At 48.1% G+C, this 18,576-nt stretch overlaps 1 protein-coding gene and 1 pseudogene across 1 annotated transcript; both read left to right on the top strand.

Annotated features, from left to right (window-relative positions):
• The first annotated feature begins 3,702 nt into the window (after positions 1 to 3,702).
• On the top strand, positions 3,703 to 5,451 carry LOC105533431 (metallothionein-1X). Its single transcript, XM_011971897.1, has 3 exons — positions 3,703 to 3,840; positions 4,440 to 4,505; positions 5,220 to 5,451. Exons 1-3 carry the CDS (start codon positions 3,813 to 3,815, stop codon positions 5,309 to 5,311), a joined length of 186 nt encoding a protein of 61 aa, XP_011827287.1. The 5' UTR covers positions 3,703 to 3,812; the 3' UTR covers positions 5,312 to 5,451.
• Positions 5,452 to 8,098: 2,647 nt separating this feature from the next.
• LOC105533461 lies at positions 8,099 to 9,316 on the top strand (annotated as a pseudogene).
• Positions 9,317 to 18,576: the final 9,260 nt, after the last annotated feature.

Raw genomic sequence — 18,576 nt, 5'->3', positions numbered from 1 at the left:
AAAGGAACTATCCGTCCTGAACTGCCCCATGTCACTCATGGAACTCTCGCTACCCCTGAGAGCTCCTTGTTCTGACTCGGCTCTGAATCTTTGGAAGTTTCTCCCAAGGTCAGGCTGCAGTCTCCTCCTTCAAATTCCAGCCCTTGGTTACTCCAGGCCAGCACAGTGAATAGGGAGGTGGAGCGAAGTGTCCGGCATTGTCCTGGCAAGCTGACTAGAGATAGCAACTGGGGCTCCCAGGTGAAGTATTTGACTCGGCCTCTGCAGGGGTGATGGCATATTCTGTAGTTTGAAGGGGTGTAGTGTGCACCGAGAAGGATGAGGACTGATCATTGCTACCAACAGCTGGTCCCTCCAGCTATCTGCTCAGGGAATTGTTATTTGAGGTTCAATCACAGGGAAGATGAGACAGGTGGCCCAGGAGTCAAGCCCTAGATGGGCTGCAGGTGCTCTTTGTGAAGAGGGAATTTCAGAAGGGAGCCTGGGCCAAGTGCAGGCTTTGGTGTCACACAGCTGGGTTCACAGCCCACTTCACTCCTTATGGGCTGTGTGGCCTGCACAAGTCGCTTAACCTCTCTGAGCCTCCATTTCCTCATCTGTATACAGCAGATTATATTTCCATGTAGGGATTAAATGGGACAGTGGCCTGGTACTAGTGGCCTAGGGCTTACTGAACAGTGTTATTATGATCATTTCTCCATGTGGACTTTCTAGACAGACAATCCTGTTAGCTCCCGTCAAGCTCCTTGGAAAAGGCCCATCTGCCTGCAAGTGTTAAGTGGACTGAAGTTGGAGATGGGTTTGGAGTCTTGCTGTTCTGGTCTCAAGGGCATGTGGATGACCTCCTGCACCAGCTCTCCAGGATCAGACACTGCTCCAGCATTCAGACAGAGAACAAGCCTTTCCCACCTTTCAGGTCATTTGATCTTCACACAAACCAGGGACACAGTGAATGTGCAGGGTTTGGTGAGATGGTGGTGTCTTCTAGAGGAGTTGTACTGTCTTCTAGAGGAGTTAAGCAATCTTCAAGGTCACACAGTTCAGAAGTAGAGGCATGAATGAATCTATGCTGTGGGTGTCCTCATGCCCTCGCCGTAGTGGAAGATCATGTTGTCCATGGATTCTAAGCCCAGCCCCTCACATTCCAGAGCTGGAAGGGCCCATGGTTAGTTAGCCCAATTGTGCCCCTGACTTGATAGCTGCGGAACTGAAGCCCAGAGAGGACATACAGCTATGCAGAGGCTCTGATTGCCAGCTCAGTGCTCTTCCCCCTGTGCCTCTGTGACAGAGTTAGTGTTCTCATGTGTCACATGACAGGGTGACATAGGGTTGTGGTTGAGGGAATTATCCTATGGTCAGCCTGTATGAGTGCCAATCCCAGATGTATTATCCTGTATACCTGGGTGAAACAACCTCTCTGTGGCTCAGTTTCCTGCCCTGTAAAAGTGGCAGAATATAATAATACATCATGTGCTGTATAAGGACATTTTAGTTATAGATGGACTACATATAGGACGGTGGTCCTATGAGGTTATAAGGTAATTATACTGTATCTTTCTATGTTTAGCTATGTCTAGATACACAAATACCACTGTGTTATAATTGCCTTCAGTATTCAGCAGAGTAGCATGCTGTATAGGTTTGAAGCTTAGGAGCAATAAGCCACATAGCCTAGGTCTGTGGTAGGCCATCATATCTAGGTTTGTTATTATACACTTTACACTGTTTGCACAACCATGAAATCACCTAACAATGCATTTCTCAGAATGTATTCCCATCACTAAGCAGCATATGACTGTAATGGGGTCTGACTTGTAGAAATACAGGATTTAATAGGTATAAAGAAATTAGAATGGTGCCTTGCACATGGCAAATCATCTATAATATTAACTATTATTTTGTTATTTTTATTCGTGGTTGGTATGGCCTAACTGCTTGTGTGCCTCCAGTATTCATATGTGCAAATCTAATTTTCAGTGTGTTGGTATTGAGATGGTGCATTTGGGAGGTGACTGAAATAAGAGGACCTAGTGTTTATGAATGGGATTAATAAGAAAGGCCTGAGGGAGCTTGTTTAACCCTTTCCACCATGTGAAGTCCCCAGCAAGAAGGAGACATCCATGAGGAACAGGGCCCTCACAAGACTCCAAATATGCTGGTGCCTTGACCTTGGACTTCCATGCCTCCAGAACTGAGAGAAATATATTTCTGCTGTTTTAAGTTACCCAGTCTAAGGTATCTGGTTATGACAGCCCAAACATCTCAAATAATGGCATAGTTGACATTTTTACTCCAGACAGAAAAGCCAGGCCTAGTATTCCTGTGTGTCCTCTGTCTTTCTCATCAGCCACATGAGCATTGACCTGTGGTCCGGACAGGGTCCTGCACTCTTCCCACAAAATAGGGATTCACACCAGCAATATAAAGCCATGAGCAAGACAGTCCCTGTCCCCATGACAGAAACGGAAGGATGCCTGCCAGTTCTGCTACTACCTGCACCAATATGTGAGTTAACTTTTTCTTTCAAATGATTCCTATTTGCTTAGAGATATTTAGATGAAAAGCAAACTCCTTACCACTACTGAAAAAAGAATTAGTTTAACTTCCAGACGTAGAAGGTTGCCATCAAATTATGCTTATTCATATTCCCTCTGCATCTCTGTTTTGCTTCCAGGACTGACCTTGATGCTTGGTTTTGTTTAAAGATTTCAAACAGTAGAGAGATAAATATACCTAGGCCAAAGGGAAGCTTCATTATTGCCCTGTCTCTCTTGGGACGCTGACCGGATTCAGACCTAGCAGTGCCACTTCGCAGCCCTCTGACCCTGGGCTGGTGGCTCGAGCTCCTTGTATTGTCGTTGTTCAGATTAGGAATATGGGTTCATAAATAGAATGCATATCCCTTTAGGGTTGCTGTGAGGGTTCAAAGATGCAAAGTGACTAAACAGGGCCTAACACAGATTAATGTTATGTAGAGTAATAGGAATATGGAAGGAAAAATAACCATGTTTCTTGCATTTAAATTTAACCCAGAACCCGCATATCACCTAAAATAATCCCTTTTCTGGGGGCATCCCACATTTTCCACACTGTCATTCTGTAGTGGGGTGCCCGGCTAGGCTGTGGGGAGACCTGGAGAGTTTTATGCAAAGGAGGACCCGGGCAAATATGCCCATTCAGCCTCTCAAGAGTGGAGAATGGAAGCACGGGGGCAGAGCCCTGAGTCTGTTCTGTCCCTAAACATAAGAGAAATGTGGCCAACAGACCGAGGCGGGGACGGGGACAGGGACCGGCAATGCAGGAAATCCGAGTGTCATATCCTTGGCCTCTCATTTGCACACTGCTCCCTCGCTATGCTCCCCTCTCCTGCCGATCCAGGGACGTGATCCAGGGGCTCTGGGAAATGCAAAGCTACACACAGTGGAGCGGGGGCTGGGGGTGTGTAGACGGCTGGGATTCCAAGTTTCCTGGCACTTCTAGGAAAGGGAGAAGCAGGCAATGCCAGGGAAATTGGGAAGGGCAGGCAGGACGCCAGGGACGCCACGTACCGCCAGATTCACAATAAGCTGGGTCAAAAGTTCGGGCCCGGCGGTGCGCCCGGCTCTGGGCTCACGGGGTGGTGCACCCGGCCCAGGATTGCTGGCGGTGCAGACTCAGCGGGGGCGGGTGCAAGGACTGGGCGGGGCCTCTGCGCCCGGCCCGCTTCCCGTGCTATAAAGGGAGCCGCCGGCCCCTGGGTTCCACACCCCTTTCGTCTGTCCCGCTGCGTGTTTGCCTCTTCATTGGGAACTCCTGCTTCTCCTTGCCTCGAAATGGACCCCAACTGCTCCTGCTTGCCTGGTAAGGGACACCTGGCTCCACGCCTTGGGATGCGCGTTTCCCAGCCACAGTACAGACTATTCCTGGGTTTGAAGAAGTCGCATTTTAAGTTCTGAGCTGAAGGGGCTCCTTTATTTCGTTAGGTGCTTTCTTCCCGATCACGTCTCTGAGACCACTTCCCTCCTCCCTGTGCCTCTAAGTCAGAGTTGAAGGTACTGAGGCCCAAGGTTGTCCTGCTCCATGTCACCCAGTTGGTCAGGGCGCTGCTGGCTGAGCCCCAGTGCCCTGACCAGGCTCTGAGCAGCCAGAGTGGATGGGAACGCGGGGGACTGTTGCCTCTTCGGAGTTCAGAACAGAAGGTCCTGGCCTCCCCGCTTCTTAGGCTTCCTGGGCTGTGTCTGGAGCCTGGGACCTTGCTTGTGGGGTAAAAGCAAGAGGACACTTGCCCTTCCCAGAATGAAGGGAGAGGAGATGGGGTTCTCGCCCTCTCCCCTGAGTGGGAAAGGAGCTCTGAGGGCTGGTCCTGCAGCACAGAGGAGCGGGGACTGAAGCGTTATTGACCAGCTGCTGTACCTTCCGCATCTCACTCACCGCTCACTGCCTTTTTCTCTTCCTTGCAGATGGTTCCTGTGCCTGTGCCAGCTCCTGCAAATGCAAAGAGTGCAAATGCACCTCCTGCAAGAAGAGTGAGTGCGGGGCCTTCCATGGGAATCTGGGGGATGGGCCAAGTTAGAGCAGGGAACCCAGAGTTCTGCAGGCAGGGGCAGGCCTATGACCAGCTTCCCCAAACCCCTCCCTCAATACCTGATTCAGAATCAGACCTCAAAGTGCCTTAAAAATGGGTGAATCCCAGTCTCTTATTACCAAACTAGAAACCAAGGCCCAGAGAGGTTACCAGGTAGTGTTGGGAACAAAGCTGGAATGTGAATCTAGGTCTCCTGCCTCCTGATGCAGCCTTCTTAACCTTTCTGGGTCCTGAAGCGCTTAAGGCCCTGGATCTTGGAGACCCCGGGTGATTTGGAACCTGATGATCCAGCCCTTTCCTGCAGAGGCAGCCCAGAGCTTCCCTGGCCTTCCCCAGAACTGCTGTGTCAAGGGTTTGCCCCCTGTCTGATTATGAAGATTTTCTTCATTTAAGTGTAGGTTTTGAGGAACTGGCCTCCTTTTGTTCCCATACCTGTCCAGTCTTCTGTCCTGTCCCGGACTCAGGTGGGGCTGGGCAGCTTTTTCATATAAAACCCTTATCCCAGAGATCCACCAGTTCTCTCCTGACAAAGCCATGCCATCCTGAAATGATGGTCCTCTGGGGCTGGAGGCAGGGCTTGAGCCAGGCCTCTGTTGGGGCAGGGAGGTGCCTGATGGAGTCTGCTCTGACCTCTCACTCTCCCCTTCTTCCCCAGGCTGCTGCTCCTGCTGCCCTGTGGGCTGTGCCAAGTGTGCCCAGGGCTGCATCTGCAAAGGGACATCGGACAAGTGCAGCTGCTGTGCCTGATGCTAGGACAGCCCTGCTCTCAGATGTAAATAGAGCAACCTGTATAAACCTGGATTTTTTTTTTTTTTGGTACATCCCTGACCCGTTTGCTACATCTTTTTTTCTATGAAATATGTGAATGGCAATAAATTCATCTAGACGATTCTGGCTCCGGGCGCCTCATTTGTCGTTGGGTATATGGCACTTGGTTCCAGTTGGGTTGTAGGAAACCCAGATTGTGGGGCATTTCAGACAGGGGACCATGGCAGTGGGGGTCTGTGTGCAAGGTTCCTGCAGTCCTGCCTGGCCTTGGCTCTCCTTTGTGAACTGTGTTAAACTAGGGGGTTTATTCTACCACCCTCTAGCAACAGTTAACAGGTAGTAGCTGCCCTTTTTGTGTAGCTGTGACACGGCCTATACTCACCGGCCACCTATGGTGCACCTACTGCATACACAGTGAGGCATGGGGTTCTCAGTAGTGAGGGGAACAGGGAGCTTATGGACTGCTGGGGAGAGAGAGAATGATAGAATAAGGAATCTTGTAAAGGAGAAGGTGCTGTGACTGAATGCACTTGAGGTGAGCCTGAATGAAGAACTCTTTCCACTGGGATCTGAGAGCTGCATTCCTGCAGAGGGCACAGCTCCAGCAAAGGTCCGGAAGTGGGGAACAGCCTGGCACTCAGAAGGCGGGTGTGTGATTGTGTGAGGGGAGAAGCCCATGTTCCCTTTGGAGAGGGGAGGGCAGAGGCCACATGCCTCATTAATCTGAAGGACGGCCTCACTCAGCACAGCTGAACCACTTGGAGAGGCTGGAAAAGTGCTCAAGCTGGTATTCCACTTCCCCCACCCCTGCAGCCCCATTTCTGATTTGTTTAGGGCTAAGCAGGCCCAGGGAACCTACCTTTTACTTTTTAGTAAGTACCTAGGGTTGCAACCCACTGAAGCAGTCACACGGAATTATTTGGTGAAATAAAATGGCCTCTGCCAGTTCCTCTCTGGTCTCAGGACCAGGAGGTATTTTCCATCCCAGCTGGTATTTGGAGCAACTCTCCAACATGTGGCTGCCTGTCCTGGTGGCTGAGGGAACCTGGAGGTGCCCAGCTTCTGGCTGGCTGTGGAGGGAAAGGCTGGCAAGCCTCACCAAGCAGTGTGGCAAGTGTCTTCATGGAGACCAAACCAAGCTCAGAGGGCAGATCTGAGCCTCCTTGAGGGCTCATGCTAGGGAAACACCACCTCATTGAGGTTGGGCTGGTGTCTGAGGTGCCATTCTCTGGGGAGAGAATCTGGCAGGGACCTCATAAGGCATGGGCAGGAGTGTGATGTGGGCACCGCCCTGTTTGAGATTTGGTCCAGAAGCCCCGGTACCAGAGTCACAAATGCACCCAGCCGTTGCTCTTTCATAACTCTGTTTTGGGAAATTGCAGCTGCCAAACCTCTCAAGGGATAGGTACAAAATGTTTTTGCCAGGTCTGACAAACACGATCATTCAACTCACGACTTCTTTTCCAAGTCATGTGTGAAGTGGCATCCTGTTCCATCCATCACCCCCAGTCCTGAGCCCCATCTTCCTTGGGGCTGGGTGGGGCATGATTATTGTGGATGTCTGTTGGAAAGATTAATTTACAGTCATTCACATTTTTTTTGATGTGGCTCTTATTGGAATGCCTTGTTTAATTTCCAGAAGCTTCAGTGTCAAGCACACCATCATGAAACAGCCTGGTAAAGCAGTTAAGGGCGTCAGCTCTGGAGCCAGGCTGCCTGGCTAGACCCATAGCTCCATTAGTTGGGAGAATTACGTCGTCTCTCTGTGCCTCACATTTCTTAACTGCAATGTGGGGACAATAATAGGACCTACCCCATAGGGTTGTGGTGAGGTTGAATGTGGCTAGCACTGTCCCTGGAGCATATCAAGTCCTCAGTAAGTGTGGGCCAGGTTTGGTGTCTGACAATCAGTAGGCGATCCATAAATGTTATCTACGTAATTTGATGAGCACTTATGGGACCCCCTTCAGTATGTAAACCATTGTACTGCCCACAGAAAGGTAAGATAATAGATAAATAAGACTCAATTCCCTTGCTGGAGATCTTATTTAAGTCTCTGTTGAATTCAGGGAGCAATTATTTACCACTGCAAGATGCAGCTGCTGGGCTGGGACAGAAAGCCACATGGGGGCTAAAGATTTCTATCTCCAGGAGAAGGACCCATTTCATGCTGACTCTGGGATAGGCTGGGCGTGAGACAGGCTAAGACAGAGGTATGGATGCTTTGGGAGAAGAATGTGATTTAGCCGGGCCAGGGGAGTAGGAGAAAAACATTCACTTGCCTGGGCACAGTGGCTCATGCCTGTAATCACAACATTTTGTGAGGCAGAGGAGGGCAGATCGCTTGAGCCCAGGAGTTTGAGACCAGCCTGGGCAACATGGCAAAACAACGTCTCTACAAAAATAAAAAAAGAATAAATTAGCTGGGCACGGTGGCATGCACCTCTAGCCCCAGCTATTCAGGAGGCTGAGGTGGGTCGATCACTTGAGTCTAGAAGGTCGAAGGTACAGGGAGCTGCGATCGTGCCACTGCACTCCATCCAGGGTGGCAGAGCAAGACCCTGTCTCAAAAGAAAAAAAGCCAGATTATTTGGTAGACATGGGGGTCTCACCACGTTTCCCAGGCTGGTCTCAAACTCCCAGACTCAAGCGATCCACCCACCTGAGCTTCCCAAAGTGCTGGAATTACAGGCGTGAGTCACCGCGCCTGGCTTAATTTTTTAAAAAACTTATCACCAAATGGTCAAGACAGGGATGTTGCTGAAAATGTCAGACTCAAATTTTGATAGCAGCAAGAATAATTTCTTTGAGGGGGAAATAGATGATGAGGAAAGTATGATTTTTGACACTGGTGCCAGTTAAAGATGATCCAAATATAGAACAAGTGTTCCTTCAACTTCTGATATCAAACCGGAGAAATCTAAGAAACATAATAAAGTTCATCTACCTCAAACAAATAAACAATTCACAGCTCCACAAAAGCTAGATGCAAAATACCAGTCTTTCCCTTGCCGACCATTTTGCCTCCCCTTAATAAGTTGTGTCAGGAGACACAACTTGGTGGAACTGGTGTCAACAACGAGGTTTGACTCCTAATGGCAAGAAAATAGAAGTTTATCTGAGGGCCAGGCATGGTGGCTAATGCCTGTAATCCCAGTGCTTTGGGAGGCTGAGGCTGAGGTCAGGAGCTCAAGACCAGCCTGGTCAACATGGTGAAACCCCATCTCTACTAAAAATACAAAAAAACAAGAAACAAAAAACTAGCCAGGCATGGTGGTGTGCACCTGGAGTCCCAGCTACTCGGGAGGCCGACGCAGGAGGATCACTTGAACCCGGCAGAGGCTACAGTGAGCCAAGATCATGCCACTGTACTCCAGCCTGGGTGACAGAGCAAGACTCCATCTAAAAAAAAAAAATAGTTTATCTGAGACTCCATAGACACGCGTACCCTGAACAACAGCAAGATATTCCTGAAATGTCACAGGACACCAGATTACAGCCATGGTCGAGGAAACGCAAGGCAGCGACCGAGGGAGCAAGGCTTCAGAAAAGTCTTGAGATGGATGAGAAAGCAGAAGAGACTAATACATTTGAACATTTGAAGTGATAACTTCAGCTCAGGAAGCCGTGTTGGCATCATGGGCAAGAATTGCTGTGAGAGCTGTTCAGCCTAAGGCTGTGAATTCATGTTCTATTTCAGCTTCTGTTGAGGCCTTTTTGATATAAGCGTCTGGTGTTGGGTGTCGTGTGGTCCATGGCAGAATTATCTCGGCAGACACAAAGGGTTGGGTACACCTGCAGTTTCATGCAGGTCAGGCCTGGGTGCCTACCACCGATAGGAGGATGATTTGTCTCTTCTTGTTACCTGCCTGCATTTTCCCATCCCTATGCGTTGAAGATAATATGTTATGTGCTGACTGTGCTAAGAGGAATAAGATAATGAAAAGATAAATGACAATGGAGAAGCAGCAGCAACCTGTTTGAATACAATGTACTAGAGAAGGAGAGATATACTTTCACACCATGCAACATACTATGAAGGAATGGAAGCAAAGACAATTTGAATGAATCCTTGTGATCTACAAAGCAAAATCATAGTGAGTAGGCCTCCACAGTGAAGATGGTTGACTAGTGACACAGCGTCATCTAAAGAGCTCCACAGAAAGTGAGTCTGAAAACCCATTAAAATAAAGTCACAGCAATTGGCCTTAATAAAAACAAAAACAATCCGGGCGTTGTGGCTCAAGCCTGTAATCCCAGCACTTTGTGAGGCCAAGGTGGGTGGATCACCTGGGGTTAGGAGTTTGAGACCAGCCTGGCCAATATGGCGAAACCCAGTCTCTGCTAAAAATACAAAAATTAGCAGGGTGTGGTGGCGCGAGTCTGTAATCCCAGCTACTCAGGAGGCTGAGGCAGAAGAATTGCTTGAACCCAGGAGGCGGAGGTTGCAGTGAGCCGGGATCGCACCATTGTACTCTAGACTGGGCGGCAAGAGTGAGACTCTGTCTCAAACAAACAAACAAAACAAAACCCATTTACTCATTCATTCATTCATTCATTCACACGATCACATCTTGGCCACAGCAGATAGAGCTTTGATGGGTGGGCTGGACAAGCAGGAGGCTAACTCTTCTGGAGGGGGCTGTCCCGACACTGCCCGATGTGAATGGTGAAGGCAAAGTGAACCACTCAGATCCTCTCTTCTGAGAGACCTGAGGGGCTAACAGGGCTGCCAGAGCTCGTGATATAACTGGAGCTGCATCATGAGAATACTAAAAAACCCACCCTGAATAGTAGCCATGAGGACAATTAAACCAAACCACATGCCTGCTTTTCCATGGGAACTGCTATATATCTCAGTCCTCTAGGGACCCAGAGAGGCTGAACATCTGCTGACAGGGCTCCCAATGATACCCACCTCCCTTTGAATCCTGAAAACAAACTCTATCAGTCAGGGTTCCTTGGACACAAGCAACAGAAATGGATTCTAGCTAAATTAGGTAAAACAAATTCATTGGAAGGATACTGGGGATCCATGGAGTCAACTAGAAGGATGGAGAACTAGGCTCAGAAAATGGGTGGTTGCTGTGAGTGGTCAGGTAGCAGGTCATGTCACAGGAGCAACCCGGCTGGGCTGCAGCAGTTTGCACAGCTATCACCACTGCTTCCGCTGTCCCCAGATGCCCACACCACTGCCATTGGCCACTGGTACTGTGAATGAGTTCTAAACTATTCATTGAATTCTTTACCTCCAGCTTAGGATTCAAAGTCTCAGGAAGTCCACTGGCTGGCAGTGGGGAGGAGAATCTGGCCACCTTCAGGTTCCCTAGTGGGACATAGGACCCTGCACACCCTGAGACTCAGCCTGTGGAGTTTCTTCCTAAACCAGGAAGAGTCTTTGCAGAAGATCAATGAGTCATTGGGGAAAATTTAATAAAGGGGTTGTTTACAAAGGAGCAGGAAGGATGAAAAGAAATGAACAAAAGATGCAAAGACTCCCAGGCCTGCAACACTGGGGAGCAATTGCCAGGCCCAGGCATGGCTACCCCTGGAACCCAGAGAAAGTAGCTGCAGGAGAGGATGTCCCAATGGGAGCTGTGACTCTCAGGTTGCCACTCAACTTGGTGAAGAGGGAGTCCATTCGGTGACCTCCTCTCCATTCTGTGACCTCCTCTTCTCTCCCATCTCCTGCCAATGCGCTCATTGGCTGAACCCAAACAGATGCTAGCCCTACCGCTCCCTCCCTCTCTCTGGGTGGTGGGAGGAGGGTGGAGAGTGGGTCTAGAAAATACTCAGCACACCGCAAATAGAGTATGTCCTGTCACTAAAGGCCCTGTGCATCTCTTCCTTACACCCTGGGAGAATGGAACTAATCTAAAGACAAATACAGCTTAAGGGGTTGGAGGGGGTCAGGGGTGATGGTGGAAGCAGGAGTCAGGGTGGGGTGGAGGTGGTGCAGGCATTTGAGGGCTCTCAGAATGCCTGTCTGCAGATGTGGCTGAGCAATTCTGCTCAGAGCCCTGTGAGGAGTGGAGGTTGGGGGGAGAACATGAATCACACACCTGTGTGTCCCCATGGGATGCTTACCTGGTTCCATTTGTGGCATCACAATACCTACTAAACCACGTTTTTTTCCCTTCTTTCCAGATTTCTTTTCTTTTTTCTTAATTTTAGGTTTGAGGGGTACATGTGAAGGTCTGTTACATAGGTAAACACGTGTCATGGGGGTTTGTTGTAAATATTATTTCATCACCCATGTATGAAGCTCAGTTTCCAATAGTTATATTTTTTGCTTCTCTCCCTCCTCCCCTCTCAAGTAGGTCCCAGTGTCTGTTATTTCCTTCTTTGTGTTCATAAGTTCTTCTCATTTAGCTCCCACTTAGAAGTGAAAACATGCAGTATTTGGTTTTCTGTCCCTGCTTTAGTTTGCTAAGGATGATGGCCTCCAGCTCCATTCATGCTCCCGCAAAAGGCATGGTCTTGTTCTTTTTTATGGCTGCATAATATTCCCTGGTATATATGGACCACATTTTCTTCATCCAGTCTGACACTGATGGGCATTTAGGTTGATTCCATGTCTTTGCTATTGCAAATGGTGCTGCAAGAGCCACCTTTTCAGGGTAATCCCTGGGGCCATCCCTGGCTGGCCGAAGCACCATATCCACCTCCTGCCCTGGGTAAAGCTGTGAAGTCAGCGAGGCTGGCCCTAGTTCCCCTCACCCTTATCAGCCATCCTTTCTGGCCCCCTCCACCCTCCACAGACACAGATTATCCCTCCCTGCAGAAACCCACAACTCTTCTGTGCAGGGAGTGGGAGGCTAGGTTGGGATGGAAGGGTTGGCTGCTTTTCAGGGGTCAGAGCCCCTCCCTCCTCTGAGCCTCTGCCTCTGCTGGACAGACTTGGGGATTCTTGAGTCCGCATGGGAGGAAGCAGAGACAAGGCTGGGAAGCTGTTGTTGTCACCCAGGCCTAGGTGATATGAAGGACTCAGTGGTCTGGTCCCCTGGGGATTCCAGAGACAGCCTCACAAAGCTGGGGTACAGACCTGCACCCCATCACCAGCCACCTGGGCCTGTCCAAAATATCATTTCCATCCTGGGGTGGGCGTACCCCCTCAAACCTGGGCAAGGCTAAGCCAGAACCTACACCAGGAGGTCAATAAGCTTGGTTCTCCCAGCCTGGGAGAGTTTGCCAGCATCAGTGGTCTCAGAGAGACAGGGCAATGCTTCACCCAGAGAAGTGACTCTCTGGGGTGCATTTGGGCGGGCATGGGCATTGGTTAAGTTTGACTGTCTGGTATCCATCTCCCCAACTTACTTTAGGGGAATTCCCCCGCCTCCATTGGGCACAGCCTTGATGGGAGGGGAGAGCCAGGAGCTGGCTTCAGCTATAAAAGCTGGAGGGCCAGAATCTCGTTCACCAGGGAGCCTCAGTCGATTGGATGTTCCCTTTGGGAACTCTGAGACGTGGGGTAGAATGTGTCTCCAAGGACACCCATCAGAGGTGCACACCCCAACCCCACAGCATTTGCCCCTACAGCCCCCACCTTTTACTTTACCCATCCAGTAAATGACCCTTAGCTTAATTCTTTTTTTTTTTTTTTTCTGAGACGGAGTCTCCCTCCGTCGCCCAGGCTGAAGTGCAGTGATGTGATCTTGGCTCACTGCAACCACCACCTCCCCGGTTCAAGCGATTCTCCTGCCTCAGCTTAATTTTATTGCTTGCAACCAGAGTCTGCACAGACATCCCTTTGGTGGGAAAGGTGTTGGCGTGAAGGGGCTTTCTCCATGGCATCACAGGGCCATCCACTGTGACCAAGCAAGACTGCCCTCACCTGACATCCAGGGCCTGAGACTCTGAGGGCGGAACTGGATGGGGAACTGGATATCACGTCTCATCCTGGGGCAACGTTCCTTCTTGCCTGGGCCTGTGAGACACACCCTTGGGTGAGCAGGTAGGCGGTTCCTGCCCTTGGGGCCTGCCACTCTCAGGCCTGGGAAAACTTACTTTCCTGGCAAGGATTCAAAGTTTGTAACAGTCCGAACTGGCTCTTCAGAGTCTGGTGGATCACATGGGCTGAATCCCGGGTATGAACGAAAATGCCGAGGCCAGGCGCGGTGGCTCACACCTGTAATCCCAGCACTTCGGAAGGCCGAAGCAGGCAGACTACTTGAGGTCAGGAGTTCGAGACCAGCCTGGCCAACATGGTGAAACCCTGTCTCTGCTAAAAATATAAAAATTATCTGGGCGTGGTGGGATGTGGCTGTAATCCCAGCTACTACGGAGGCTGAGACAGGTGAATTGCTTGAAGCCAGGAGACAGAGGTTGCAGAGAGCCGAGATCGTGCCGCTGCACTCCAGCCTTGGTGACCTGGGTGAAACAGTGAGACTCTGATTCAAAAAAAGAAAAAGCCAAGCCAAAATCCCCAAGGCAAGCTCCCCTAGAGGGAAAGAGGCCAAAGAGGACATATGTGCAGGGCCCTCAGCACCCCTGACTCCCCTCTAGCACACCCACCCCAGTATGGACCCTTGCTTCTCATGGAGGAGGGGATGATAAGAAAAGGCTTAGAGATGGGAAAGAGTCTTGTCTGATCAAGAGGGTTAAGGGACAAGGAAACAATGTGACTGGGGGTATTCATTTATTAATTCCTGGCTACTTCCATTGTGCTGGGCCTGTGACAAGGACTTATTAATAACAGCGAATAAGATAATCCTTGCCCTCCTGGGGTTCTTAGTCTATGGCATGAAGACAGCGGAGTCAAGAACACAAATAAATTCAACATAGAGGGAAAGAAGGCAGTGTGGCATCAAACCAGCTCCCGTCACTTCCCACCACCCCATAAACTCCCACTATCCCCCCTGCTATGGGTCCAAATCACCACCTGCTTCTCCTGGATGACTGCTCCAGCTTCCAACCTGCTCTCCTTAGTCTGTCCTTGCTATCTGAAGCCTACTCTCAGCCCAGAAGCTAAAGGGATCTTCTGCTCCCTCTATGGGAAATTATGCTCCTTAAGGGCAAAGACCTACATAAATTATTTGGAATTCCTTTATACAGGAGGTTTTTTTCTTCTCCTTTATTTGTAGGAGCTTCACTGGTCCCTGTCTCACTTCGTGTGAAAGTCAGAGTCCTTACAATGGCCCTCAGGGCTGAAATAGAACCTATGGATCCATATCCTGTCTTGATACATTGGAATTTTAAATTTCTGCAGATCAGATGGGTCCAAAATGGTATCTCGTTGTGACTTTAATTTGCATTTTCCTGATCACTAATGATATTTATTAGTGATCTTCATATATTTATTACCATTTATGTAGTTCCTTTTCTGAGAAATGCCTGTCCATATCTTGTCTAATTCAAAAAAATTTACTAGGCCGGGCATGATGGCTCATGCCTGTAATCTCAGCATTTTCAGAGTCCAAGATGGGCAGATCGCTTGGACTCAGGAGTTTGAGACCAGCCTGGGCAACATGGCAAAACCCTGTCTCTACAAAAAATATAACAACAACAAATTAGCCAGGCGTGGTGGCATGCACATGTGGTCTCAGCTATTCGGGAGGCTGAGGTAGGAGGATTATTTTAGCCCAGGAGTTTGAGGCTGTAGTGAGTCGTGAGGGTGTCACTGCACCCCAGCCTAGCTGACAGAGCAACAGAGCAAGACCTTGTCTCAAAAAAATTAAAAATAAATAAATAAATAAATAGGCCGGGCACGGTGGCTCAAGCCTGTAATCCCAGCACTTTGGGAGGCCGAGACGGGCGGATCACGAGGTCAGGAGATCGAGAACATCCTGGCTAACACGGTGAAACCCCGTCTCTACTGAAAAATACAAAAAAACTAGCCGGGCAAGGTGGCGGGCGCCTGTAGTCCCAGCTACTCGGGAGGCTGAGGCAGGAGAATGGCGTGAACCCGGGAGGCGGAGCTTGCAGTGAGCTGAGATCCGGCCACTGCACTCCAGCCTGGGAGACAGAGCAAGACTCCGTCTCAAAAAAAAAAATAAATAAAAATAAATAAAAATAAATAAATAAATAAATAAATAAAAATCACCAAAGTCCAATGCTATTCAGATTTTCTCAATTTCTTGCCTAATGCCTATTTTCTGTTCCAGAGTCCCATCCAAGATACCATGTAGTTTGTGGGTCTCCATAGGCTCTCCTGGGCTGTGATCATTTTGTCAGATTCTCCTTGCTTTGGTAACCTTGACAGTTTTGAGGAGTCCTGGGCAGATGCATTGTGGGATATCCCTCTGCTGGAATTTGTCTGATGTTTTCCTCATCCTTAGACTGGAATTAAAGGTTTCTGGGAAGAAGGCAACAGGGTCTTCCTCATCACGTAGTATCAGTGGTATAATACTATCGATATGACTCATCACTATTGATGTTGACCATGATAACCTCGCTGAGCTAGTGTTTGTCTGGTGTCTCCACTGTGAAGTTACTCTTTTTTTTTTTTTTTCCTCCTGTTTCCATTTACATGCTGTATTCTTTGGAAAGAATAGGCTATGGGCTAGGCACGGTAGCTCATGTTGGTAATTCCAGCACTTTGGGAGGCCGAGGCAGGTAGGACCGCTTCAGCTCAGGAGTTCAAGTCCAGCCTGGACAACATAGCAAGACCTCGTCTCTAGTAAAAATAAAAATAAAAAAATTAGCCAGTTGTGGTGGTGCATACCCAAAGTCCCAGCTACTCAGGAGCCTGAAGTGGGATGACTGCTTGAACCTGGGAGATCAATGCAGTAAGCCCTGATCACACCACTGCACTCCAGCCTGGGTGACAGAGTGAGACCCTGTGTCAAAAAAAAAAAAAAAAGTCACTATGTACAGCCCACACTTAAGGAATGGGAAGTTATGCTCCTTGAGGGCAAGGACCTACATAAATTATTTGGAATTCCTTTATACATGAGATTTTTTTTCTTCTCCTTTATATATTCAATTGTTTAGTTATATCAGAATGGATTCATGGATATGTATTCTATACTTTGGGTTATAATCCAGTATTAGTTTATTGTATTGCTCCAGTTGTTCCAGCTTTGGCAACTGGGGGCTCTTTCAGGTGGCTCCTGTGTCCCTTTGACATATCCCTATCCTTGTGGACTATCTTTTTTTTTTAGTACTTCATTACTTTCTGTTTGCACCCATTTTTCTATGAGTTACTTGTATGACTCTTATTGCAACATTGATGTTCTTTATATATGTTTGAATTGCATCCCTCACATAACTGAGTCCTTTCATGGGCAAAACATCTTACTTTTATTTGTTTTTATTTTTACTTTTATTTTTTGAGATAGGCTACCACTCTGTCACCCAGGCTGGAGTGCAGTGATGCCATCAGGGCTCACTGTGATGGCAGCTGCCACCACTCCAGATGGCCTGCTGTTGCCATCACACGGGCTGCACACTCCACAGATCAATCAGGAGTCCCACCCTCCTGGTTGGGGCTGCAGCCACCCAAATTGTGGCTGCAGATCCAAGCCACCTTGTGTTCTTAGGGGGCCAGGAGCAGGCAGGAGTTCTGCCCCCCTGGATGGGGCTGCAGCCACCCAAGTTGTGGCTACAGACTCAGGCATCCCTGCACTCCTGGGGGACCAAGAAGGCCCCCCCATGACCTTACAGGCTCAGAAGTGTCTGCTCCCACTGCCTGGCTGCAGTGAGCCATGATTATTGCCACTGTACTCCAGCCTGGTGACAGAGGGAGTACAAAATACAAAGCAAAACAAAATATAAAAACAAAAACAAAGATATCCCAAAACACCCAAAAAAGCCAGAAAACCTAGAGCAATTCTCTTTAAAGTCAGGAATGAGACAAAGATGCCCACTGTCACCTCCTATCCACATTCTGTTGGAGGTCCCAGCCAGAGGAATAAAAAAAGAAAAAGAAATTAGAAACATAAAGATTGGAAAGAGAGGAATAAAATGTCATTATTTGCAGGTAATGCATTCATTTACATAGAAAACCAAAAGAATATACATTTAACTTGTTAGAAATAATAGAAGCATTTAGTAAAGTGACTGCGTATCTCCAAGAGTCATTTGTATTTCTATATACCAGGAGCAAACGACTAAGAAGTGCAATTAAAGAGTAAATACCATGTACAGCTTTATCAGAAAATACCAACTGCCCAGGAATAAATGTAACAAATAATGTTCAAAATTGTTACAGGGAAAATTATAGAACTTTATTTCTAAACAAATGGAAAGATAAACAGAGGCTCTGAAACCAGCCAGTACTGGCTCATGGGAGTCAATTGTTAAATTTTCACAAATTTTGCAAACCACTTTCAAACCCAACATTTACTAAAAATTATATAAACTTACAATTACATAGGTTATATTAAAAATAAAGGGAATAGGCCAGTGCGGTGGCTCACTCCTGTAATCTCAGCACTTTGGGAGGCTGAGGCAGGCAGATCATGAGGTCAGAAGTTCGAGACCAGCCTGGCCAACATGGTGAGACCCTCCCCCCCCACCCCGTCTCTATTAAAGATGCAAAAGAAATTAGCCAGGCGTGGTGGTGCTTGCCTGTAATCCCAGCTACTCGGGAGGCTGAGGCAGGAGAATTGTTTGAACCCCGGAAGGCGGAGGTTGCAGTGAGCTGAGATCATGCCACTGCACTCCAGCCTGGGCGACGGAGCAAGATTCCATCTTGGAAAAAAACAAAATAAATAAAATAAAGGGAATAAATATTCAAAACTCATCAGTTCTTAATTGCTATATTATATTTTATTATTATGCAGGCCAGAAGTCTGCATAACATTTCTGTAAAGGGCCAGGGGGTAATTATTTTAGGCCTTGTGGGCCATATACAATATGTATTGCATATTTTCTTTTTTCTTTACCTCCTCTTTCTCTTCCTCCCCCTCCTCCTCCTCCTCCTCCTCCTCCTTCTCTTAAAAAAAAAAAAAATTTGAAAATGTGAAACCATTCTTAGACCACTCAAATCTTACAATTTTTTAGGACAAGCCAGAAATCCAGATTTTATGTAAAATATCCAAGTTTTAAAAAGATTGTGTGGATCCCTGAAAATATTATGCCACCTAAAATTAGCCAGACATAAAAGGACAAATATTTTATGATTCCACTTACATGAGGTGCCTAGGGGAGGCAAATTCATGGAGATAGAAAACAGAATAGAGGTTACAAGGGACTAGTGGGAAAGGGAATGGGGAGTTATGTTTAATGGTATAGAGTTTCTGCTTGAGATGATGCAAATGTTCTGGAAGTGGATGGTGGTGATGGTTACACAACATTGTAAA

Source organism: Mandrillus leucophaeus, unplaced genomic scaffold (genome assembly GCF_000951045.1).
Source record: "Mandrillus leucophaeus isolate KB7577 unplaced genomic scaffold, Mleu.le_1.0 Scaffold125, whole genome shotgun sequence".
NCBI classification, from domain to species: Eukaryota; Metazoa; Chordata; class Mammalia; order Primates; family Cercopithecidae; genus Mandrillus; species Mandrillus leucophaeus.
This window is presented reverse-complemented; position numbering and strand designations above follow the sequence as displayed.

Excerpts from the sequence above, each read along its gene's own strand:
- LOC105533431 (XM_011971897.1), top strand. The coding sequence starts at position 3,813 with ATGGACCCCAACTGCTCCTGCTTGCCTG. Across the intron at positions 3,841-4,439 it reads CAACTGCTCCTGCTTGCCTG|ATGGTTCCTGTGCCTGTGCC; the intron begins GTAAGGGACACC and ends TCTTCCTTGCAG. Across the intron at positions 4,506-5,219 it reads ATGCACCTCCTGCAAGAAGA|GCTGCTGCTCCTGCTGCCCT; the intron begins GTGAGTGCGGGG and ends CTTCTTCCCCAG.